This window comes from Parasteatoda tepidariorum, chromosome 11, assembly GCF_982258835.1.
Source record: "Parasteatoda tepidariorum strain Cologne lab strain chromosome 11, Ptep-v5.0, whole genome shotgun sequence".
NCBI lineage: Eukaryota > Metazoa > Arthropoda > Arachnida > Araneae > Theridiidae > Parasteatoda > Parasteatoda tepidariorum.
Genome location: NC_141765.1, coordinates 11,254,774 through 11,282,733, shown reverse-complemented (window position 1 = coordinate 11,282,733; position 27,960 = coordinate 11,254,774). Strand labels below are relative to the sequence as shown.

The window sequence follows — 27,960 nt, the reverse complement described above, 5'->3', positions numbered from 1 at the left end:
ACAAAACATTGTGCATGCGTCAGTGTCTCTGCCAATAGATAGGCCCCCCATTACGTTTAATACAAAGTTAGACGGACTGACCAGGTTTCATTTGAAGGACCCTCATATATCTCCCTATAATTTGTATGAGGTTTTGAGCGATAAAGCAAAGAGCATTTTTATCATATCAATGTTGTTTATTGAATAAAAAGTAACACAACTTATAGCATAAGAATCTTTAATACAAGAACAAGTGTAACATGAATCAACAAATATACATGGCATTGAGTTATACAGACAAGAGCATTAGCTCATGCAACTGACTTCTAATTTCCGACTAGTTTGTTTAGATTTTCAACGCGCCACCACCTGAGTTCACTCGGCATCTAACAGACTCCAAAACACAGACATAAGTTTATCTTTTTATTTTACAAATCTGTGGCTGCACAATGAAAAAAAAAAAAAAAAAAGAAAAGATATCTACAACTACACTTTTTCCCAAACAGATGTTTTCTGTGCACAATATATGGATTTATGTAATTTAAATGGAGTAATGGCTCCCATGCTGCGCATGTCTATAAGAATATGGCAGGGCAACCATAAATAATGAAATATAGTCAATTCCAATCCCCCAACCCAATGAGAATTGAATGAGGAAAGAGTGTAACAAATTAACTACCATACTAAGCACATACTAGCTTGTTCTAAAAAATAAAACGGCAACAGAACAGCAGGAAGATCCTGAAAGATTATTTCAAGGCAGATCACAAGGCATTTCAACAAAGAATCTTGATATTAAAAACTTCTATAGCAATGAACTTAAACTATTTACAGCAGCTAATGAAGAGAAATGTGCTTGCCAGCTGTGGGAACCATTTCCTGTGCCAGCACTATAGATCTGTGGTAAAATGAACAATAGTACTGTGCTCATACATTGTAACATACCAATTCCCATAATTCTTGATTTTATATTGTCAAACACTTTTTTTAAATATAAAATTTCTACATCTACAAAATAAAAGTTTTTTTTTCTGCCCATGATTTCTCTCATTTTTTAAATTTTATTAATAAGAGGCAAAAAAATGTATATGCAGTGATCTTCTCAACTGGGCACACGGATGGAACACAGTTTCATTTTTTTTAAAGTCTATTATCCTAAAATCTGATGGCAATGCTGTACACTATACACAGAAACATCAAAGTAGCTCGGCATTTATCAACACACATATAGCATCTTAACAAAGACGGCACCAGTTTAATATTAAAATTTAAAGACAAAAGCAATAATTTGTTTTGTCAAAATCAACAACAAAAATAATTTATGCTAAATTCTAGTCTTTTATACAAATAAAAAAGCCTTAACTGTAAATTATTTAAACAATCTGGTTTCAATAAATAATACACATAGTAGCCAGGTCGGATGATAAAATAAAGCAAGATAATACTTGTGTGGTCTCCAGTTTATTTAAAAACATCAAAGCCTTAAAGCCATCAAATATTGCAATTCTGCATGCACAATGATGACATATTAGGATGGTTAGGGATTTGGTATGTAAGTTTTTGTTTCCGTGCATTGTTTTACAAGCTACCATTGGCAACACAATGCTCTCTTCATATTAATTTTTTATGCCCAACTGAAAAGGGCTACAATGTAGACTCCATAACTTTGGAGTAATAACGAATCAAACACTAAAAGTCAGCAAATTCCTTGGCACACTTTTCTGTTGATGATATGCGCAGTGCCTCTTCTTCATAATCATCAAAATTACTTGTATCACCAGGTCCTTTACACTTCGGAATGAAAGGAGCTTCCACCTAAAAAGATGCATTATTGTACAATATTAATAATGTGCAAAAGTTTAAGATTTTATAACTGAGAGATTTTATGATATTACAATACTAATATGTTTCAACTGGCTGGAATAAAAAAAAAAAAAAATAGAAATGGTATAAGAAACTCAACAGATTTGAGTAATTTATACAAAAGCATTAAGGCAAAGATAAAATTCCTAAAATAATAAGGGTATTGACCCTTTTTTCTAGAAAGCTACAGAATAAAATATCTAGAATTTTGTGAGTTCAGAACTGGTTTTAGTAAGAAACTTCTTGCAGACTTAGGTGACAATTTTATCATATATTGTGGTATATAATATAAAAAGCGATAGATTTTTAGTGTGTTTTTTTCCCCTAATTCCTGGGAAAAAAAAGGATTCGTTTTTATGCTTCTATTAAAAAATTAAAATATGTGAGTGAGAAAGGAAAAGAAAAAGTGCGTGCTTCCTCTTAAGAATTGCTGCAATACAATCTGTTTCCGCTAGGTAGATTTTTTTTACAGCAATAACCTTCATTGGTGGAAATTTATTAGAGTTTTACGGATTCTTTTTCACACTATGTATTTCATTGATTTTTATATTTGTTACATTAGCTTAATTATAATCAATACTTAAATATAAGTCACTTTATTAATAGAGGAATTAATATATATATTTTTTTTATCATTTCCATTTAGCTTTCTTTGTGCAATTTTTGTAGTTTATGGGCAAAATTTAGTGCTTCAGATTTACTTTTATTCTCTGCGAATTATGATTCACTCATTATGTCGCCCTTTAGGATGTATAATCTATGTGATCTTCGAGTACATAATGAACAGAATTTTATATATGATAACGCATATAAAAATATCAAATATTGTGATATACGTATTTACTTCATTTCAAAGCATTGGATAAGCAAAATGAATAAGTTTTGTCACTAGTCTACTCATAATTCAAAACATATTTGTGACATAAATTTGGTGTTCAAACAAACAATTAAAAAAATTTATTTTATATAATTTTCTACCAGTTATATATTTTTAATTACTCAATAATCAGAATTTATATTTTAAAATAATACGGTTTGTAATTCAATTAAGTCTTAGTATGTAAGTGTCAAAATGTCATAAAATAAGACAAAAAAAATATATAAATTTTTCATTTATGAAAATCAGAATTTATAATTTTTTAAATGCAAAAAATAACAGTAACCAAAAAATATACTCCTACATATACTTTTTCCCAACTAAAATTTCGTATATGTTTTCATCAGGGTTGAGATTTCGTTGCACTGTAGGTAAAGTATGGTAGAAACTGGACAAGGTAAAAACTAAAAAATTACCAACTCAATTGTCTAGCAATAATTATTAAAAAATTTTTTTTTTAAGAAATAACTATTTCCATATTATTTATTTTAGTTTAATACAGAATTCTAAAATATGTAAAATCTATAATGTAATTTATTCATAATTTTGCAGTTTTGTTATTTCAAAATTCCTAAATAAACTTGTATGCTTATATCTAGCTAAATATGTGAAATTATTATTTTTGGTTTAATGAATATTTTGTCTAAATTTAAAATTATATAAAAAATAAACACTTCATAGCAAATATTCTTAACGCTGTGATATTTTTTACCAGTTTTAGATATATTTTAAATCAGTTTTCTTTTTATAAAAATTTAATGTTATTTATCAATTAAATAATAAGAACTAATTTTTTAATGTAAAGTTATATCAGTCACTTCTAAGCAGAATACTGTCAAGTTATCAACATTTGGAGGGAAATGTTTTTTATTTATTTAATATTTGAAAGCTTACAAGTTTCATTTTTTAAAAATAAAACTTTTAAATCGATATTCATTTTAAAATGTTCATGATTTTTTTTAAAAAAGATATCAAATGGAGATATTAAAAAATCTGTTAAGTTTTTTACCACTTATTCAATTATTTATTTTAATCCCTTATTTAATTTCCTTTTTATATTACTCACAATATTTTTAAAAGGAAAAAACATCCTTCAGTAGTTGAAAAGGTTAATAGTCTAATTTAGCTAAGTTTTAAATTATTGTATTGTACAGTTGTATCATCAGGTGATATTTTTAAGTTGGTTTATAATTATTCAAAACATTACTATGAGGACGAAAATAGCATCTTAATTATTTCTGAGATTATTTAAGCTACTGATATTAATATGTAAGGCAACTATTTTCAAAGGAAATTGTAGTTGAAACCCTATATGCACTTATAGCACATACAAAATAGCTATATTTATAATTGATATTCAAATTTTAATATTAGTTCTAAATGATTTCAAATCCAATAAATCTTCATATAACAATGATAGAAAATATTAATAAACATATATATAATTATATAAGATATATTGCATAAATTCAAAAAATATCCATAAACGTTTGTAATAAGGTTTTATAATAGTTTGGAATAATTGAAACACAATCAGCTAATTCTTTTTATTCAAAATATATTTCTGATAAGAGAACTAATAAAAAAAACATGGTAACTTAGAAATTTTTTGTTAAATCTTTTTACTTAGTTTATTTTTCTCCATTTTCTTAACTAGGGTAAATTGTTCACATAAAACTACACAACAATATCTTGTTTTGAACAGTCTAAATCAATGCCAGGGGAATAATACAGCCAGGGGAAATTCAATAGTTTCAAGGGAGAGTGGGGACGATTTGATTGCGCCTTTTCATGCAATTATGTACCCATTTGTAAATATACCATTGTTTGCCACTCTTCACTGAAGTGTTAGTTGATTTCAAGCATGAAATTAAGTGAGCAAATATTTGATAAATTAATTCCTTTAATTATAATGTCTAATTTTGATATTGTTAATACAGTCAAACCTTTATTCAATGTTCACACACCTTTCGTTTTTCGGCATGTATAGCCTTGTTTTAGCAGTCTTGTCACGAATACTATTCTTAGAATGTTAATATCTGTTTAGATAGTTTTTTAAACTTGTATATATCCGTTTTTATGGTTCAGAAATATGGCGATTTTTTCTTAGCAACTTTAGACATTGTTATTTAAAGAAAAATATCATCATTTTTTCTTAAAAAAAAAAAAGCTACAGTTATACAATTAATTAAATTTAATTCTGAAAAAAAAAAAAAAAAAAACTGGGTATCTTTTTTGGTTTTGTAATTTAGGAAAAAATATTCTAGGTAAAAAATAAGGAAAAGTAGGAAATAATAAGAAATAACAGGAAAAAAAAGAAGGGGTATGAAAATAATAAGCCTGCAGTTCCTATTTGAGATCAAGATAAAACATGCTAATTGCATAGAAATAATAAATAGTTGTGTTAAATTACAAAATCAGATACAAAACACTGTTTCTTGAAGGTAAGGTTGTCTTAAAAATAAGGAATTTGAATACTTAAATATAAAACGTAATAAGGAATCTAAACACTCTTAAAATATGGGGTGAAGAAGGTTGCCAGAATGATTTATATATAAATACACAGCGATATCTTGAACAAAAAAATTCATTACTGTCATCCCAAACCTGATTGAATGATTTAAGTTACAACTTAAATTATAACCTGAATGATTAACAAAGCAGTTTTGTCAAGTTTGATCTATTATTCAGCAACAATGAGGTGAAATCTTGTATCAAAAGCATGAAACAAGAATTTTAGTTGTTAGGAAATGATTTAGTGTAGATAAAAAATAGCTGAATGTTCTTTTGTGAATGATGTTTGAAAATAAAAGTTATTTTACAAGATTTTAATTTGTTATAATCTTTTTATTCAATATCAACTGTATTTAAACTATAAATATATATATATAAACTACATTCTGTTTTATGTACAAATGGTTATATCTTTGGTCATCTACAAATAAAATTCAATCAATTGGTGTTTTTTCTCTTCTAATTTTGTTTAACTTGCATGCAAAAATGTAAATTTATATTTATTATTACATTAAGATGTTGCCACACTGCTTTGATAAATTAAGTTACATTTAAAATATATTAAAAAATAGATCAAAATTTTTTTTTTTTGGTTTAGTTTTCATGTAATAAAATGTTTTGACTAAAAAATTTTCGATCCTGTAATTCACAAAATTGTTTAGAAGATCCTGAAATTAAGTACGGAGCATGAAATTTAATTTTTTAATTAACATTAATAGACCCATATTTTTCACTCTTCTTTCCAAAACTAAGGGGCCACAATATTTTAAATGTCAAAAATTCAAACCTGTAAAGAAACAGTACGTTTCAGAAGAGAAACTATGCTTTGGTATGTGATTTCATAACTTGATTAATCGTTAGCTATAAATAATTATCATATCCTAACTATTTCCTGAACAATTAATTCTTGAATTTAATTAATTAAAAAGAGTGACACTTTATATTTCGTCGTATATATAATTCAGTGGATAAAAATAAAGGTGAAAGAGTGGCATATATGCGGATATGGCTTAGTCAATCAATAATGCATATAGAACACAATTTTGTTTTATTGATGTTTGTATCAGGTGCAAATTATAATATGGGGTGTAATACTGAAGGGGAAAAAAACAATAACACTGTCTTTTTTAATTACATTATTTAAGTGCTTGAAATTTTTAAAAGATTACTATTAATTTTTATCTGGTTTCATTTACTTATTATATTCATTATCCTAAAAAAATTAAATAATTATGAATTTCTTTTCTTGAATATGTATGTTTATCGTCATGAATATAAAGTTAAGCTAATACTGGATTTGTAACTATTATATACTTTATTGAATTTATTGATAGAATTAACTAAGTTCTGGAAAAAAATTCCCCTGTGATCTGATATCAATAAACTTAATAACTTAAAAATAATTTTTGCTGTAGATCATTAAGAAATATATGTTATAATTTATCACATTCATTATTTTTAAATCATATGTAAGCAGAATAAAATGGAAGTTATTACAATCAAGAGCACACCAAATAAAAAATGAGCTATTAAAATATACTAAGCTTAAAATACAAAGGGCAAGTGCCTGTGGGATTAAACATCAGTTTTTATGATATAATGCAAAATGGACAAAATTTATCAATAATAAAATTAAGTTAATTATCTATATTAGTATACATAAACATATAATTAAACATAAATTGTACTATAGAAGAAAAGAAAAATTATAACAGTATTTTGATTTTTTTTTTCATAAAAAAATGTTAAATAACCTCAATCACTTGGAGAATTCAAGCCAGCTAGAAGGTTTGGAATTCAAATGCAAAATGATCAGTAAGAGTTCGTCGAAAGGTATTTTTGTCTTCGGCATAGTTATCAAATTGGCGAGTATCTCCTTTTGAAGTTAGTTTAGGTATAAGAGGGGCTTTCATCTAAACAGACATGCAAGAAGAGAAAGGCATGCAAAAATAAAATAAAACCAAAATCATAAATTAAGCTAAAAAGATATAAAAAAAGATAAACATGCAAGAAAAAAAAGTTGAAAACATTATAAAGCATAAAATAAACCATCACCAAAGATAAATCTTTATAGGTATAGATAGTATTTGAAAATGATTTAGAGATAAGGCAAAAAAGTAGTTTTTTTATGGGTTTAGATAATGAAGAGTTAAAGGGGAAAAATTAAGTAAGAAATTATAGTTTTCAATTTATTAAATATAAATAGAAAAACTTTGGTAAGCAGTTCCCCCTCTTTTTCAACACACTTGTAGCAATAATTAAATATAAGTAGGTATATGAAAGGATTAGGAAAATTTCAGGTCATTCATTCTACATGCATGGTAAAAGCAAATTTGCAAAGAAAAAAAAAGGAGGTAAACTAAATTAAAATCTAAAGTATACTTGCCTATTTTTTTATGACAAAAATGAATTGCTACTTTTTAAACAGCATTTGTAAAAGAGGCTAGTTAATCATCACCTGTTCCTCAGATGTGTAACGTTTTTTTTTTTTTTTTTAAATTCTAAATTTTGCGATGATTTTACAGAATATTTAAATTTAGTTTTTTCAAAAATAAATTTTGAAAACCAAGCAACTATTTAGATTAATTTAACATATGAAAATTTTAATGACATAAGAATCATGAAAATATTGTAATATTTCATTTTTCTGACAAACAGTATACTCACTTTAACGCACATAAGTATTTTAGAGTATTTTTCAGTAATTTTAAATTATAATGAAAAAAAAATTTTTTTTTTTGGTATAGCTCTCTAAATGAAATGTTGCATATTTATCAAAATATATCAACAAAAATTTTAACCTTCTATTTACTGAAACAATTTTATTGCAAGTGATACAAGCCCTCTGCAAAAAAAAATTGTTAGTATGTTTAAATTGAAATTAAGTGGATATATAAACTGTTAACACAATTACGAGATGCACTTCTCAAAATAATTAAAATTATATGAAGAGGATCATGAAAAATCAGAATGTATCAACAATATTACTTTTCCAGAGTTGCCACAGAAAAAAATGAACAAAATAGTTGCTTTTAGTGGCTTAAGGTATGAAAATAGTTGACTAAATAAGAAAAAAATTTATCAAAAATATGACTAAAATTTTTGTAAATGACTTGTGGCAAATATAATTTTTAAATAAAATTTCTTTTGTACAATTGGCAAAAAATTAAATACTTTTAATTACTAGAATTCATTCAAAAAATATTTTTTCATTAAGAAAAAAAAAAAAACTAAACATTTTTTCCTTTTATCAATCATTGATTAAGCAAATATATATATAAACACACACACACATATATATTGTGAAAAGTGCTCACTACAATTTTAAATTCATGCATCATAATATATTAAAAATTAGGTTTTTAAAAATGATGCGGAATTTCGTAGCAATAACCATTGAAAAGGCGATCAAGAAACGAAATAGATTTACAATGGAATCTGTGCAAATTGAACGAATTAAAAAGTGATGACTCAAATTTGCAATTCAAAATTTTTTAAGAAAAAAAAATCAGTGTGTTCCGAAGCTCCCGTAGGCCCACGGTTTTCAACCAAATTTATGCAAAAAAAAAAAAAAAAAAATAAATAAATAGAAACATCACTAGGAGTACAGAAAAGTCTCCAAATAGTCTCCTTTTCCTGAAAATAGTTGCTTTTTTCAAAAAAAAAAAAAAAAAAAAAAAAAAAAAGCATAGTAACCTCATATAGAAAATAGTTGCATTTTAGTTGTCTGTAGCAACCCTGCTTTACACGTGTTTTGGACTCCAAATCTTTGATCATTGCTATGACTGTAAAAGTAGAATGCCATTAGATCTAGTAAAAAAATTTAATTAACTCTTAAATACGCTCTTTCCATTTTACAGTTTAGTGTTGCAATTCTTTTTAATAATAAAAATGAATTTCTTAAACACTTTTTTTTAAGTATTTCCTAATGCAACTTCATGTTAAGTAATACAAATATTTTCATATGCCACAGAAACAAATAAAAGTGTTTGTAATTGTTTTAATAAGGGACATTCAAAGCTAATAAAATATAAAATTAAATGTTTATTTTTTAGAAGAAAAAAAAAAAACTCAAAGCAGCAAATAGAAAAAGGCACAGTTCCATGGCATAAAAACAGACACACTTTATGCTGTACTTGTAGAGACTTAATTTATGAAAATTAGGTTTGCCACTGTAATACTTTTAGGATTTCCATATTAAGGCAATAATTATTAAATTTGATAGGTATAAATATCAACCACTATTTTTCATATTATTTAAACTATTAAACTTACAATCCAGTAATTTTTCATTTGGCATATTTTCAGTTTGTGCATATACTATATAAAAAATCTATTTGAATGCATTTAATACAAGGCGTCAGGATGTAAGGTCACAGGATGTCGCTGAGACATCTAAAAAATTTTCACTATCAGGCAAATTTTGCCTGGCTATTGACAGAGTAACAACATTTCTTTTTCTCCCTCTTCTATTTTAGAAAACCAATAAAATTAGTCAATATAACACATTTATTTAACCCTTTTAAATAGCAATGACAAAAATATGCAAAATATATTTGAGGCATCCATTTCACAATTCTTATATCTACCTCAATAAATCTAATTCCCTCCTCATCAATGAAAAGCCAATTTTTCAATCATTAGTCATGGATTTCCTATTTCTGAATAAAAACGAGCCAGTTTAATCAGAAAATGAAAACAAGTCAGAAATTGGCTATCTTCAAAAACCTCTTGCACACTTCTTTTAGAAAAGAAAAATTCAAAAGGTGTAACAGTGAATGGTAAATAAAGTTTGGTCAGTAATATAGGTGAACGTTACACGAAGTAAAAAAAAATTATCAATTGTGATTACATAATACAGACACTTTTCTTAAAATACATAACTATTCCTACTGTAAAAAAACTAAGTAAATAATAAAAATCTGAACATATCTCCAATGAAAAAAAAAAAAACTTATTGCCGCCGCCATTACTATATCAAAAAATTTCAATTATTTCTAACAGGCGACAATTTACCGGTATATTATGCATTTAAGAGTTCAAAGAGGTATGCCAGCAACTCTTGTTCAGGGTGCGCAGCCAAATCTATCAACAAAAAAAAAATAAGCATCTTTTAAGTACTTTTTAAGCACTATATACATTAACAAAATACAAAACAATTTTCAAAGACTTTTACATGATCATGAAAAAATTACTAGTTTTAAACAAAGAACTCTTTTCTTGATTATATTAGCCACCATAAAAAGATCGAGAGATTTTTAAGTTCCATTTGAGTGTGTGGAAAATGAATCCTGAAATTAAGAATATCTTGCAAAGTGCAGCAGAGCTGCACATGCAAGTGCAACCCAGCACACATGCAATTTCACCAAACCCAGCTCAGCAGAAGCACATGCGGACCCGTAAGTATTTAATTAAACAAGTACAATGATTGGCGCTTTCATATGCTATAGACCGACGGTACGCCTAAATATAATTGTGTTTGAATGAATTGTGAAAACATTGAATAGAACAATGTGAAAAACACGCTTTTGCACAATACATAGCAAAAATTGAGTGTCAAGAAAATAAACCTCATTTCAGAAAAGGGAAAAGTAAGCACTTTTAAAAACTACCAATGAAAAAAGTACCTTTAAGGGCTTTTAAAAAAGCTACGTACCATGTTGTTAAGAAAATAATAATGTATAAAGAGACTTTTTCTTTTAGAATATATTTCATAACTATAACTGTACAAAAAGAAAAAAAATATGAAAAGATGATATTTAAATTGCAATGAATAAGGCAATAGTAACAGCTTACTGGACTTTAATTTACCTTTTTCTGAAATATTGTGATCCAGTCAGTTGTAGCAAACCATTTATGGTTTTTTATGTCATTTACTCCATTCTTTAAATTGCCATATCTTTTAGTAAGGTCAACTTGTAACAAGTTTTTCAGAAGATCTTTCAAATCAGAAGTAAAGTGGGAGGGAAATCGCACCTAAGTAAAAGGATTTGTTAATAATCAGTATTGCTACAAATAAGTCTTAAGAATTCAGAAGGAAAATATCGAAGACATACTTTTCCAGACACAATTTTTTCATAAATTTGAATAGGTTGATCTGCGAAAAAGGGAGGATAGCCAGCAGCCATTTCATATACAAGTACACCTAAGGCCCACCAATCTACAGCTTTGTTATAACCCTAGAAAGAATAATAGAATAGATTAATCCTAAAAATTAATGTAATCAATCACAAATTATATACAATAAAACACAAATTATGCATGGATTTCTATATTTCGACAAAACAACTTTCCCATTATAAACTTATAAATCAAATTACTCATTTCTTTTAATTAATTAACACTTTTATTTGGCCAACAAAAAATTAGGGTCAGAAAAATCTCTCATATTCTCTATTAAAAAGTTTTTGACCCAACAAATTTACATCCTAAAATAAGGCAAAATCAACATTTTAACGTATTTTTAAATAATATATAACTATAAATAAACATATGCGAGATTTTAACTACATATAAAATGCTGCTAACTCTATACAGAATTAAACAATGCAGTTGATGCTCGAGATAATGATCCAAATTGACAAATGGAAACAGATCTAATAAGAGTAAAAAGAAAAGTTATATTTTTTTAAAAAAAAGTTAGAAATTTACAGAATAATTGATAACAGTGTAACATATATTTTTATGTTTCACAAACTATAGTGAATGTGAAAAATATTCATAAAAAATAATGCTATTTACCAGCAGCCATTTTTATTTAATAATAAAAGTCTAAGAATACATCAGAAGGATGGGGATGTTCTAACTCGAAAATATACTATCTAAGAGATATAAATTTATTGTATGTCTTAAAAAGAAATACAAACATGTTATAATTTAAGAAAAAAAAAAAGAAAAAAAAAAGAGAATGTATATTTTTAAACCTAATCAATGCATATTATCAAGACTATTTCTCCACAATAATATAATACAGTAGAGAACCATTTATCCGGCATCCAGATAACCTAGAAACCAGAAAAATTTTTGCTCAGGTTTCCCGCCATTTTAAACTACAGTACAGAACCCGTTATCCGGAAATCAGAAAACCGGAAAACCAAAAAACCGGAACGAAATTCGATACATTTTCCGCCATTTTTTAAAAAAAAAAAATTTTTTTTCTTCATAAGATTTTAGGATTTTTCTTTCTTTTTGAAAAGATGTTTACCTTACTATCATTTTGGAAATAATCATAAGTGTATTACTTCTTTTTAAGATTATTTCCAAATATAATTTTTTTAAGTTGGGTTTAACAATAAAAAAACGGCTTTTTGTAGCGATTCAGAAAACCGGAAAAATCAGTTATCCGGAATAGCGATGGTCCCGATCGTTCCGGATAATCGGTTCTCTACTGTAGAACGATTATGAAAAAAAGCTGAAATTGGACTCATCCTTGAAGTTGAGTAGAGGAAAATGTGAGAAAGGGGAGAATCCCCCCCCCCGTTTACCCAGAGAAACGTCATTTCTTCCGTGCTCCTTGATCTTTAGATCTCTCGATCCAAAGATCTTCAAGGAGGCAGGGAAGGGACGAATGTTATATTTTCTCCTTTAGGCCATCAATCAAACTCAAAGGAGTAGCATGCTGATTTCATTTTCTCTTTGATTTACGAGGGGGTGGGGAAAATGCATTGCACATGCATATCAGTGAACACAAGATGAAAGAGAAAAATATATTTATCTATTTCACATCGCTTAATAATAATAAAATCTTTTTCCTTCGAATAAATTCTGATTCTTTGGAAGTGCGGTATCATTTGCAAGTTTTTCTTGATGTGGAATCACATCTGCATTAATTAAAAATCGTTTTTATAAAAAAATAAAAGGAGAATTGTTTATTAATTTAAACATACAATTATTTTATGAAGCAGATTGCAGTTTTGATATTCTGATTCCACTACGTTTGATTTTTTTCTTCTTTTCACGATAAATTTCGCACTCAATAGATTAATTCTTTTTATTCATAAATTTTATCATTAAGTTTTTTTTTTTTTTAATTCCGTTGATCTTGCCTTGTTCCAGGTTTTAATATTTATGCTACTGCCTTTTTTAACTATCGTTTCAATAATTTTCAAGTGTAGTTTTTATTTAGATTAATAAGTTTTCCTTTTATTTTATCGTCCCCCCTTTATAATTAGGTATGAAATATATTGCATTACAGTACAGAACCTGTTATCCGGAAATCAGAAAACCAAAAAACCAGAACGAAATTCGATAAATTTTCCCGCCATTTTTTTTAAAAAAAATTTTGTTTTCCTCATAAGATTTTAGGATTTTTCTTTCTTTTTTGAAAGATGTTCACCTTACTATCATTTTGAAAAATAATCATTAGTGTATTATTCATCGTTTTTTTCTTCTTTTTAACATTATTTCCAAAACCTTTCTCTTTTTTAAATTGGGTTTAACAATAAAAAAAGTATTTTTGTAGCGATTCCGAAAACCGGAAAAATCAGTTATCCGGAATAGCGATGGTCCTGATCGCTCCGGATAATCGGTTCCCTACTGTATATAATCATTGGTTTTGTTTATATTAGTTAATTTATGAATTGTAATTATTTTTAAAATATAAGTATGAGAATTTTGTATTTTTAAACTTGTTTTTCTTGTCTAAACTCGTAAATTTTTTTATTTTAAATTTTATTTTTCTACCATATTTTTTGCTTAAATTCAGGAGTGCTTTTCTTTTTTCTCTTACTCTTTTTCCTTGTAATTCGGGTTCGATAAAACATCGATTAACGACACTTTTAGGTCAATCCAGAAAACCGGGAAATTCACACATAAGGGGTAGCAATGGTCCCGAGCATCCTGGATAATTGGTTCTCTACTGTATTAAACATGAGTTTATGATTAATGTGAAGTATTTAAAGGAAAACTTTGTAAATGTTTTGGTTCAAACGAAATTCAAATTTTTTTTCCTTATGCAAAAGGTATAGTAATATCAAAAATAAAAGTGGTTTAAACAATTTCTTCGATCAAACGACTAATTGTCAATAGAAGCTTTTAGCTTTGAAAGCACAACTTGTTTAACAAATTTCATTTTGGTCTGCATATAAGAATGACTATTTTAGTTTAAAAATTCTAATGGAAATTATTTTGACCTCACATCTGTGTAATAACGAACAGGTGTTTTTATAACTGTCATCATAATAAAATGATTGCTATAATGTGGGGTAATAATTAAAGAGTCAAGATTGTGTTTTAGTATCAACTTTATTTTTTCGGGATAAATATTGACTTAACTGTTGACAAATTTTAATATACAGTGGAAAGTCGCATATCCAGAATCAGTGGAACTTCCGGAAGTCCGGATATTAGATTTTTCCGTATAATAGAACCCCAAGGTAAACAAAGCTTAAAACGATCTGAATCTAAGAAGCAAAAAATAAATAAACATTATTTTTCGGGCAATAATGTTTTAGTATTAGAATGATATCTAATCAATCAAAAAGAAAATATTAGAAAAAACTAATTATTGCTCTCTCCGCCATTTTGAACTACAACGATTCAAGCAAGAAGGGGAAATTCCTGTCATTCATTAAGGTGGGTAGGTGGAGGAGAAAAATTCATTTCCTCCTTATTTGTCATTCAAGTTGAGGGTGGGGAGGTGATAAATTCTTATTTTCTCTCCCATCATTGGCTATCAATCAAGCATAAAGGCGTGGCATGCAGATTGGGTTCTCTTTATTTTTTTCTTGCTTGACTGAAAGTGACTTGACTCTCCCTTCAGGTAAACATTTGCTGCATTTACCCTTTTTCACAGTATTTCTTCTTTCCCTAACACTCTAATAAAAAGGTTACCAGGAAATGCCTCTTTTACTAGCCAGCTGCATAGAAAAGAAGGGGGAGGGGACTCAGTTGTGTTCTTTTGAAAACAAATCTTCCACCTTTCCTGCATTCCAGAGGAGGAGCGTTGAAGGGCAAGGGAAAATTAACTTACCTTCTTTTCTATTTACGTGTAAATGGATAAAAATTGACAAACTAGAAAACATCAGGAAAAAAAAAACTATATATTTATTTTACATCAGAGAAAAAAAAACTATAGAAGTTGCCATTCAGTGGTACAATAATATTGGCCTCCGCTACACACTCCCCCTTTTAGTGGTAACGATTATGACACGTAATTTTTAGATGATTAGGAAATTTCACTTTTCTACCAGATCTGGTGGTTTTGTATTCCTTTGAACTCTTTCACTGACTTATCTTTTGGTCTTTCGCTAAATTCTCTCTTGTCGGTTATTAGCTTTTGGTTGGGGATATCACTATCTTCCAGTTGAAATCATGGTTTTAATCTGCCGATCAACATTCTTTTGATTTTGCCCTGAATTTCAATATCGAAGTATTTATCTTTTCTAGATATTACAGAGTATAGTCCAAGATAGACAGGTTGTAGCAAAGAATTGATGTTGTTATTGTAAAGGAATACATTTGAGCAAAGTTGTTTTCAAACGAAAAGTGTTCTTTTTCCGTGTGGTAAGGATAGGTTTCATCCTCCTTATGATTCTCTTTAAGTTATGAGAAAATTCAGACTGTAGCATGTCGGGAAATATTGAAAAGAATCCCCCTGGTAATGATAAGGCAGTTCCATATACTAGCAAGCAATGCTGATGAGCAACCCAAGTCTTCCTTGACGGCGGCTCTTATCCCCAGAAGAACGAGAGGTAGTGCTTCCAGCCATGATTTTGATCCTAGTAGATGGCATTTGAGGCTTGCTTTCAAAGTTCTGTGTTATCTTTCGATCAATCCATTTGCTTGGGGGTGATAGGCTGTTGTATTGTTGGTAAGAAATCCTAAATATTTTACTAAGGTGCGAAATAGCTGGCTTTCGAATTGTCGACCTTGGTCGGAAGTTATGTGAGCTGGAATACCAAAATGAGAAAACCAGTTGGAAATCAAAGCTTTGGCGATTGATCTTCTAATGGAACAGCTTCAATCCATTGTGTCTAGCGATCAATGAAAAGATATGTAAATCCTTTGCAAGTGGGTAAAGGACCAATTATATCAATCAAGTGCTTGAATCTATGATGAGGAATTGCAAATTCTCCTAGTGTGGACTGTGTATGATTATGTACTTAAGATTGTTGACATGATAAACAAGTTCTAGACCATAGCTGGCAGCCTTTATTGATATTCGGCCATATGAATCTTTAGGTGATGAGTTTCCTACTGCTTCTAATCCCTGGATGCGACAGGTTATGGATAGATGAAAATACTTGTCTACGAAATTTTGAAAGAGTGTATGGGCGGTTACTGCTGGTTGACACATCAAAATAAATAGATTTACTGGTGCCTGGAATAAGAATTTTAACCATCTTTAGTCTTGGATTATTTCTCAAAATGGTAAAATCGTCATTTTGAAATTCTGCTATGGTTGCATAATCAATCGGCGATGGCATTGAAATTATGTTGATTCTATAAAGAGCGTCTGCTACAACATTTTCTTCTCCTGCAACATATTGAATATTTGTCGAAAATTGAGCAATATAATTCAGTTGTCCTGCTTGTCTAGGGGAGGGTTTCTCTAAATTTTGCTGGAAAGCAAATGTGATAGGTTTATGGTTCGTATAGATGGTGAAATTTCTTCCTTCTAAAATGTACTTGAAAAGTTTTATTGCAGTGTAGATAGACAAAAGTTCCTAATCATACGTACAATATTTTCTCTGCATATCGGTTAAAGAACGTGAAAAGAAACATAATGGATGCATTTCCCCCTGTTCAATTTGATGTATTACAGCCCTATGGTAGTATCAGAAGCGTCGCATGTGAGAAATATAGCAGTGTTATTTGATGGGTGACCCAGCATCGCAGCATTACAAAGGGCGTTTTTAAGGTTTCTAAAGGCGTTGCGAGTGCCTTCATTCCAAATTAAAGGTATTTTGCTGTTTTTGCCACTCCCACTAAGTAATGAGGTTAATGGTTGTTGCAGTTTAGTGAAATTTGGAATGTAACGGTAATAAAAATTAACCATCCCTAAAAACTTGTGAAGACCAGTGGTTGATGTAGGTTCAGGAACTTCGAATAGCTTCAACTTTCATCGAAAGAGGTTTAATTCCTTCAATTGAAATTTCGTGTCCCAAATAATTAAATTTTGATGTACCAAAAACACATTTTGAGGTATTGATGCATAAGCCGTAAACTTTTAAAAACTATGTTTAAATGTTCGTGGTGCGTTTTGTCATTTGGGGAGGCAATCAATATGTCATCTAAATAGTAGAATACAAAGTCTATCCCTGATAAGACCATTATTCATGAATCATTGAAAGGTTTGAGCTGTGTTACGTAAACCAAAAGTCATGAAAGGAAATTCAAACAACCCGAATGGGGTAATAATTGCTGTTTTTGGAATGTCGACCTCATGCACTGGAATTTGTTGATAAGCTCGAACTAAGTCTATTGAAGAAAACTTTTTCTTTCCGTGTAGAATAGAACCACAGTCTGTGAGCAAAAGTGAAGGTCCGGAATAGTGATATTGTTCAGGGCTCTATAATCTCCACATGGTCTCCAGTCACCCGATTTCTTTAAAGTGAGATAAAGAGGGCTGGCCCAACAACTTTTCGAAGGTCTACAAAGACCTTGTTGCAAAATGAAGTTAAATTCCTCCTTTGCTGCTTTTAATTTTTCTGATGAGAGTCTTCTAGCTCTTGCGGTAACAGGGACTCCATTGGTTTCTATAAAATGTTCAATGTTGTGACTCTTAATTTTGTTATTGATAAGTGTTGGTCGTAATAGGTCAGGAAATCGTTTAAAAACATCTTCGTACTTATTTTGTACTGCATTTAATGTTGGTGTATCAATACGATAACAAGGCATACCAATAGAGGATAGGGATGTAGCGCCACCGATTAGTTTGAGATTTTTACTGTCAACCAAGAGGTAAAAATGAGACAAAAAGTCAATACCTATAATTGGTTTATTAACATCTCCTCTCACAAAAGGTCAATTAAATGCTTGTCTCAGTCACAAATCTAATTTTAACTTTTGTCCATAAGTTTTAATTTTGCTTCCGTTTGCTGCAAACAGCTCTAGTTTGTCAACTGGTCTTTTTTCTGGTGGAAATGTGGGTATCACCGAAATCTCTGCACCTGTATCAATTAAAAAATGGGTGGCAGTTCCTTTGTCCTGCATAAAAAGACGACTCAGTTCAACCCCTTGACTCTTTGTCGTCAGTGAGGGCCGGGGATCTAGTTTTCCTGTGATTGGCGATCTCTCTTGTTAAGCCAATCGCTAGGTTTATTGCATCAGAAAGCTTTTTCGCCAAACTTCGAGTGATAATAACGTGCACTGTGTTTGAAATTACTTCTAGAGCGGGATCTATATCATGGTTGTTCATAGTACTGCCTTATGTTTAGTTCGTTAACTTGTAGTGATAGTTCCGAAATTTTTTCCTGTAGTTTAACTATGACATTGTCATTATCCTGACGCACAATAGAAGCACTTCGAAACAATGTTGTTTTTATTTCCCACATTTTATCAGCCATTGTCACCAATTTTGATAAATCGTCGTAACTAATTGGTAAAATGCTTCTTATTTCTAAGGGCAATCTTTGAAGCTGATTGATTGAATGTAAGATTTAATGGCACAAGGTCCAGAGAGGACATGCTGCGCCAGACACACGGTTTTAAATCTTTGAAGCCAAAGTGTTTTAAGAAATGATTCAGTTACTTTATCAGTCGCCAAATTTTTCCTTTCACATAATAGCTGAGAAGGTTTTTTATCACCCAATTCGACTTCGGTTAACTGCTTTTGAGTTTCCGTGTCTGCGAACAAAGCAATTAGCCTGTATTTAATTGTGGTGTATTTGTCGTCTTGCGGCAGATTCGTCAATATACCCGACACTTGCGATAATATTTCGGCTTTGATGGGGCTTATGACATAATCATATTTTGTTTGATCAATAGTTATTGAAGCGTTTCGGAATTGTGCTTCCAACTGCAAAAACCATATATTTGGATCCAGTTTCCAAAACGGTGGAGGTTTAATACTAATTCTGGCAATGCTCGGTGTAGAAGGACTGCTTTTATCATTTCCGTCGTCGCCTGTCATTTTTGTTTGCTTTGTTCTATAGTCCGGTTGTCACCAATGAAGGGTAAGGAAAAATTAACTTACCTTCTCTTGTATTTGCGCGTAAATAGATAAAAATTGACGTATTAGAAAACACCAGGAAAAAGAACTATATATTTATTTTACATCAGAGAAGAAAAACTAAAAACTATAGAAGTTGCCATTCAGTGGTGCAATAATAAAAATAAAATAATCTAAAAATCAAATTATAGGTGGCGCTGTATTTTGGCACATATTGGCCTCCACTATAAGCGTCACTAACGGTCTTGATAGATCTCTTCTCCCCTTTCTGTTCATTTATGGGTTCACTGCATAAATCACTAGAAGCGAGAAAAGGAAAAAACTTGTCAAAAGACTTGTTTTTTTTTTCTAGTGAGAGGGGAAGATGAAGAGATGCTTATTTTGATTGTTAAAAAGTGTCCGGGAAATCAACCCTTCCGGAAAAGGGACGTTACACTGTATTTTGCTGCAACAAATTATTCAATTAGAAAATGGTTTTTTGCCAACCTAGTGATAAAATACTTAAAGTACTAAGAATGTAGTACTAATTCTTAGTAAGAATAAGACAATGTCAAATTAGAAGCTAACAAGTACACTTTTATAAAGCCAGAAAAAAGATTGGTTGCATCAAGGAGAGCAGTAAATATTATAAGAATAGAAATTTTTTCTTTTCAATTTTGGGCACAGTAAAATAATAAAAACTGGAGACCATACACTTAAGTACTGAGCAAATTTGTAAATACAATAAACAATATCATAAAACATGAAAATATAGTTTGCCATAGAAAAAATATTGAATTTTTACCCCATATTTTAGATACCTATAAATTTCAATTTAGATCCAACAAGAAATGAAAAAAAACATAATAAATGAAAACTTCCATGCTTAGGTCCAAAGAACTCAAAACTTACTTCCTAATATTAACACTGCAAACTGATTTGATTAGAACTGTACACAAAATTTTTGACAAAAACAAAAATACAAGGCACAAAATCGTTGGTACTGCAAATGAGAGGTTGTAAGGGCAACGACATTGATTTGTGTTATTTATTCACAAGCTGTAGGGGTTTGCTAAACAGGTTTTTAAAAGCCAGGCAAATAGATAAAACAAATAATTCGGCAAATTGCAGAAATAAGCACGCTTGGTGATTGTCCACTTTAGTTCTTTTTAATTCCAGACAATTCGGCAAATCTTTTTGTCTAGTGTAAGTAGAAGTGGAATAAAAAAGAAAGAGAATTTCATAGAATGAGGCTGAGAGGAATAAAATTTTGTTTTCAGTGATTTTCCCTGTTTTTCAACACTTTAATTAAATTTAAATTGTTAGTTCTGAAAGATGCAAATCTTTACTATAGATGAAAGTCTGGCACCAATGCACCTGGCCCAGCAAAATAAATATAATTTTTCTCATCTATCAAATTAAAAAATAACTTGAAACAAAACATATAATTTTACTTTTGAAAAGTTATAATTTTCAGTTTTAAAGAATGACAATGAAAATAATAATAAAAATACAATTTATTTCCAATTAATGATGAGAAAATCACCAAACTCTAAATTATCTTTTTTTCCACTAGTTATTATAATAACATTAATAGAGCTTTTTTGTTATAAATAGAGAATTTATGTTGAAGCATTACTATGGACTAAAAATCAAACATATTTTAATGGAATATTTACTTTGCTGAGAATAATTTCAGGTGCGAGGTATTCTGGTGTTCCACAAAGAGTCCATGTACGCCCTTTCACACGTTTTGCAAAACCAAAGTCAGTAACCTAAAATAAACAAATAGATTTCAAGGGAGAAAAAACAAATAATCAATGAGAAATTAATGCATTTATTTTAGTTTATAAAAGCAATATGAAAAAAATGGGCTTATTGTTGAATAATTATATCTTTAAAATGCATGAATGTCTCTTTTAATCAATATATTTTATCAATGCATAACTTAGAACAGTTCTGTTTATAATTTTAAAAAGTTGTTTGTTATACAAATAAATATAAAAAACAAACACATAACTAATACATGTCTATGCACTGTAGGTTTAATGTTTTGATAGTTACGAAAACAAGAGACGTATTTTGTGTTATAATGACAAATTACCGAACTATTTTCTTATTCTGATATAATACACAAACAGATTCTTATAATAAAGAGTTATTTATTAAACTACACAACGTTTATTTATGTGTTAGAGATTTTAGTGAGTAAAGTTACTAGGACACTTGGTATTACTAACTAATGTAAAAGTTTTAAGTGCATGCATTTGGCAAAAAACTGTCAACAAACAATCTTAGAAACCTATCTTTTAAAAGAAATTAACATGGCACAATGAATGCCATGAAGCAAACAGTTTGGATGAGTATTGGGAATTTATTGCTTTAGCTATTTGGTAGCTTGTAGACAATAAATTAAGGCAAAATTTTTATTTTTGCTGCCAATGTATAAATAAAAAAGTAAATTTAATCAAATTTACTAAAATTTCACTTAAAACTGTCATTTTCTCAGTTTGTCAATTATGATACTATACCAGGGGTGATTATGAGCCAAAGTCAAAAATCCGGAAAATTTCTTGAGTTAAAAAAAAAAAAAAACTTTAAATTGAAAAATCAGAAAAAAATTTAAACAAGTTTTTTTTTCCTTTTTCTCAATATTTCTTAGTTTACTTAAAATATATTTCAAATTTTACACATGCCTATACCATTTACACATACCTATGATGACCCGGAGAAGCAATTAAAATTAACAAATATGTCTTTCTTTCTTGAGTTTATGATTATAACAACTATTTACTGATAAAAAATGAATATTAATCATGAATATAAGCTTATAAAGTATCTCTCTGGCTCTCCCTTACAAACAAATAAAATAAACTGTGTTTTTAGTTCCACCTTTGAAAATTTGATTTCCTGAAACTTCTGTGATCAATGATTTTTTGAAATGTCTGGACTTTTGATCTCCGAAAACTTCCGGATCACATTTAGCAAAAATTCCAGAAATCCGGATTTTTTCCGGAGCACAATCAGCCCTCTATACCACATATCTTCCTAATAGATTGATTTAATAAAAAACTAAACAATCCGCATTTAGAACGGCAATAAGTTGACAATTAGTAGACATTCAAACTAACCAAATCACAAATCAGTGAATAAAACAAGTTTGATAAAGGATGAAACACTTACTTTTATATAACCTTGCTGATCAATCAACAAATTTTCTGGTTTTAAATCCCTGTATATCAGATCCAAATAATGAAGATATTCAAAAGCAAGAACTATTTGTGCAGCATAAAACCTCGAATGAGGTTCACTGTGATAACAAACAACAAGATATGAATAAACAGTAAATTCAATGCAACTTCACTAAAGCACATCAACTAGATTTTTTTCAAAAAGTTAAGAGATGCTTTTAATTATAAAAACAAAAATGTTCCAGACACCAGTTTATTCCTTTTAAATATAATATTTATAAAAAAATATTGATACAATATTTAATATTGGTTCATTCCACGATGCTACATTTTATTAGAAGGTAAAAATTGTTCTCATTTTAATGTCACAAAAATAATTAATATAAATTTCATCAAAATTAGCTCCTTATACATATCTAATAGTCTAATATATTCTAATGATTACATTAGAATTCCTATATATTCTAATGATTTTGTATACATTAATTTTTTTTCAAGCAGGACTCATTATGCGTAACATTTATTAATCAAATCATTTGTTAAGTTACTGGGGTAGATCACTCATTTATGTATAAATTACCATAGCAACCAAAACTAAAAAAAAAAAAAAATATTTAAAATATATATATATTAATAGTTAGAGTGTCAATATTGTATATTTGATAGTTTGTTTGTCATAATATTAACTAATTAAACTGAATATCATAATAGTATTTAGTTAATTAAGAGTAACATGATAACTCAAACTTGAGCAGGCACTAAATAAAAAATTTGAGGGGCATGCATTAATTGAAATTTCCATTTCTTCAACAAATGCCATAGGTGATTATTGGAGAATGAGCTTAATAACAAAGAATTGGGTATACAATGAAAAAAAAGCAAAACTTCAACTATTTTCATTAAAGAACTGATTACCTATTACCTACTTACCAAAAACTGATTACCTGCTTAACAAAAACTGGTTATCTATCTCAGCAATATGTTTTTAGAGATTAAAAATACCCTGGAAAAGTGAGGTTTTATCGTATATCCAATTATCCTAAAACTGCATAGTTTGTCAAGATATTTTCATTGTTTTTTTATTTTTTATTTTTAATAGTATTAGCCATGAATATCACAGAAAGACACAAAAATTCACTTCACTTGTCATTTAAACACCACCACAAGTTACTAACATATTTCTCTTTAAACAGTTATAAATGATGGTTAAATATTATGGAAATTTTGTATTAAAAAAATGGGTGTTATTAATACATGCAAGATACCAGTATCCAAACAAGAAAAAAAAATATGAGTCTCAATTTTTGTTATAAAATTATTGGGAAAAAAATGAAAAATTAGTTAAAATTAATGAAATATAAAACGTTAGAGAAATTTAAATGTTAAAAAAAGTAAAAGGTGCACTAAAATAAACTAAGGGAAAGTATTGAGGAAGATTAAAAAAAAAAAAATTACATTCTACAGGGGGAATAATGGGACACAGAAACAGAAAAGGATTAAGGTGCATGCGCCCATTCCCAAAAATGGCATACACCTTACCTAAACCTTCCACTCTTTCGAAGATGAGAAAACATTTCTCCACCTGGCACATATTCTAATACCATATATAAGTTTGAAAAATCCTGCCAAGAAACAAAATAAGTCATTAATGTAAGAGCAAAATATCCAAAAGTTCTCACCTGAATCGACCGACTCTCCGAAGATGAGAAAACATTTCGCCACCAGGTACATATTCTAATACCATATACAAATTGGAAGTATCCTGAAATTCAGAAGTATTATCTAATATTTTAAGGTAAACACTGTGATGCAAAATACTCCAACACATTTTAAAAATTAATACAAAACCAATGGCGGATAAGAGCACAATACTTGTAAAGTTTAACCAAATAACTATAATGCTTTGATTTTTGGAAATTGAGATTGAAAAGAATTATTCCAAAGTAAAATTTAAGATAATTAATTGAGTATTTTCAATTTATAGTAAAACATAGTAATTTTACCTAACTATTTTTTTTAAATGTCATTTGTACCACATTTAATGTTGAGTCATAAAAATTGAAATCAGAAAGAGAATATAAATAATGTTTGGGAAAGAAATAATTTGAAGTCAGAATAGTCAATTCTATCCCCCCCCCTCTCTTATTTTAAATAAAACTACTTCTGCTTCACAAAATTGTTTTATTAAAAAAAAGGTAATTCCTTTAAGGTTAAAAAGAGTAACCCATGTTTTGGTCCCAGATTTCTCTGAAGCCTGTGGCCTTTCCTACAATACAATTTAAGTGACATAAAGAACAGTTTATATAAAAATATTTAATTTTTAAGAAAGAAGAAGAGTTAAAAACTGTAGAGGAAGCTACTTTGTCACAATATAAGCTACGCTATATTATTGAAATATTTTTTGTTCACTTGTTTCTTTTTGAAGATACATATTCTAAAAATGCTTACAGTCACTGGAAAAAATTAAAAGATGCAGATAGTTATTTTTAAACATAATTAATTAGATAAGAACACAATATATACAGGGGATCAAATACAAGGTAAAGCATAAGTATTATTAGTCATGTAGCATGAATAGTAACTGTTTAAATTGATTTACTTCTTTATGGTCAGGAGGGAAATCAAAATTCACAAAACTGAAAATCTTTTTATGAATTTGTTAATTGTAACTTAGTTACAGTAACTGAACCAATCATCCTGAATACAATTAACAGGGGTAGCAGCAAATTTTTTTTTTAAAATTTCAGGGTAATTTTAGGAACTTTTTCAAAAATTTTAGGGGTTATACATGATTTTGCTAGGATAAAAACAGATCACACCATAGTTTATTACATAACAGAAGATTATTCTTATTCATCTATACATATCATAAATAATTGCAAGCCATAAAATAAATTTCTGAAATTTATTATGTCAAGAATGAAATCTCTAAAGTGAAGTGTAAAAATGAAGTTCCAACTTTCCATATTACCTATCAAAAATTAAGTGCTTAATTCAGGAACAGGCAAAAGTGAGAATAAATCAAGAGAAAAAATAACACCAACTTGAAAAAATTAAATATATTTTATTAAATCCAAAACAATTTGTAAACTAAAATGTAACGCCAAATAAAAAATTAAGGAATATTTGACTAAAACATTACAAACTTAAAATTATTATAAGTGATATATACATGTATTAAAAAAATTCACAATTTCATTTCCTTCCTATCCTTATCAGATCAGATTAAGTAAACAGAAAATGAATTAATCATTTATGAAGTAAAAATATGCCAAATAAAAACTGCATCAACTTAAATATTAAAAAAAATAATACTGTCTCGAATTGTGTATACAGTGGGTGATCGGTTAACGAACTGATCGGTCAACGAACAAATCGGTTAACGAGCACTTTCACGAAAGATTTTTGTGTTCGGATAACGAACACATATTCGGATAATGAACAAAACGAATTCTAACGAACACTTCTCGGCCTGAAAAAAAAATAATATTAAACATTTGTTATAATTTTGCATACAAAATAAGATCAATACACACTTGAATACTTCAATTTCAGTATGAATATCAATATTTTCTGACAGCAAATAAGTTATGGGCGAGTGGATTTGCTGACATGGCGAATAAATTAAGCGAATTCTTAATTTTTTCGAACAGTGCAGACTATAAAATATAAAGGTGCCAATGACGCGCTACCACCGTAAAAATACGTGAAATATGAGAAACGGACTAAAAATCGTTTTTCATCTCTCTTGAATTATGTTGCTTACCTATTAATTTTCAAAGTTCTTTGGAAAAAAAAAATTCCAATAGAATATTCATACAAATTAGACCATCAGTTTCGGTTTTAATTTCATTCAAAGCAGAAAAATATTTCGTTTTGAGCGCTTTCCCCCCTCGTTCCTTCGCCGCCCCATTCATTGTCTTGAATTGCCAGACGGCAAACTCCTTTCCAAATATAGTCAATCGCCTTTTAGTCGCCACTGGCAACCCTGAATGTGGTAATAACACACGTGCGGTGCTAGTGTGCGTCGAAACTTTGTCAATTGTGTACACTAGTTGGTTCCTGTTCCTCTGAAATTTTCGTGTGTGCTTTTCTGAACCCCTTATAAAAAAACTGAAAATCTGACAATTTTATGGGTCCCAAAAAGCATGGAGTGTCAAGAACTGTGCTCACTTTAAACACCAAGCGAGAAATGATAGCCAAAGTTGAGAGTGGACAGAAACTGACTGATGTTGCGAAACAGTATGGCTTGAACAGGTCTACAGTATGCACAACATCAGCTAAGAAAGATATCATCAAGAAGACTCAAGCAGCTGAAGGAATAACGAAAATCACATCTGCGAAGCAAAGAAGTGCCATCCATGATATAATGGAGAGGTTGCTTTTAGTTTGTATAAATGAACGGGAAATGAAACGAGATGTAACTAGTACGCCTATCATTCAAGAGAAGGCTAGAGAAATTTTTGAGAAATTGAAAGAACAAACTCCAGGTTCGTCATCCGAGAAAAGGTCTGGAATTAAACATGCATTAATGCATGGTGAGTCGGCTAGTGCAGATAAAGAAGCAGCTGAGAAGTACTGTCTCAAATTTCAAGAATTCATTGAAACAAAAGGGTATCGTCCACAACAAATATTTAATTGTGATGAAACTGGTTTGTTTTGGAAGCGCATGCCGAACCGTACCTACATCACGAAAGATGAGAAAAATGCTCCTGGGCATAAACCTATGAAAGACCGATTGACGTTACTTTTGGGAGAATTAATTACGAATTAATCGATTTCACATAAAAGTCTATGGTGATTCAATGATCGGTTAACGAACAATTCGGATAGCGAATATAGTCTTGGAACGGATTAAGTTCGTTAACCGATCACCCACTGTACTTGAAACAATTCAAATTCTCATATCTCTGATATTTATAAGTATAATTAAGGTACACAGAAAAGTTTCCAAAATCATTTATAAAAAAATAAATTTAATGTTAGATAAAATTGAAGGAAATCAGGATAAAAATATTGCTAACTAAAGTTACATATGCTGTAAACAATTCACTTTCTCATCCTCTGCGATGTTTATATAAACAATAAAAGTATAAAAAAAATAGTTCAAAAAATCAGAACAAATAATCTGCATACCTTTATAAATTAAAATTCTATTGATTCTATAATAATTAAAACAAAAAGAACCTTCCTCTCTAAAATAGAATACTTTTTTATTTGATAAAGACAAGCTTTAATTTTTACCTTCTTAATCAAAACTTTATTATTACCCTTTACCTTACTAAAAAAAACAAACTACTGTTTGATATTATTAGATTTCAAATCAGCAATTTATATTAGAAGTTAGAGGAAAACAAATTAGTATGATCATTTAATTTTGAGTCTCTTTGACAAAAGTTGGTCTCTTCCAGTTTCAAAAACAGTTAACTTCGATTCTAATTTTG

General features: G+C 29.1%; 1 protein-coding gene across 27 annotated transcripts in view; it reads right to left on the bottom strand.

Annotated features, from left to right (window-relative positions):
* Positions 1-200: 200 nt before the first annotated feature.
* Positions 201-27,960, bottom strand: part of LOC107456224 (cAMP-dependent protein kinase catalytic subunit 1) — a 452,991-nt gene continuing 425,231 nt past the window's right edge. For 11 of the 27 annotated variants that reach the window (XM_071187758.2, XM_071187757.2, XM_071187755.2 and 8 more), the window contains 6 exons: positions 24,196-24,278; positions 22,509-22,635; positions 21,005-21,100; positions 11,290-11,412; positions 11,045-11,209; positions 201-1,794 (listed from right to left, as the gene is read on the bottom strand). In XM_071187758.2, the coding sequence (XP_071043859.1) occupies positions 1,669-1,794; positions 11,045-11,209; positions 11,290-11,412; positions 21,005-21,100; positions 22,509-22,635; positions 24,196-24,278 (720 nt within the window). In that variant the 3' untranslated portion in view covers positions 201-1,668. Of the gene's footprint in view, positions 1,795-6,987; positions 7,147-11,044; positions 11,210-11,289; positions 11,413-21,004; positions 21,101-22,508; positions 22,636-24,055; positions 24,139-24,195; positions 24,279-27,960 lie in introns of all 27 variants that reach the window. The other 16 variants (XM_071187756.2, XM_016074035.5, XM_071187754.2 and 13 more) reach the window with 3 other exon arrangements.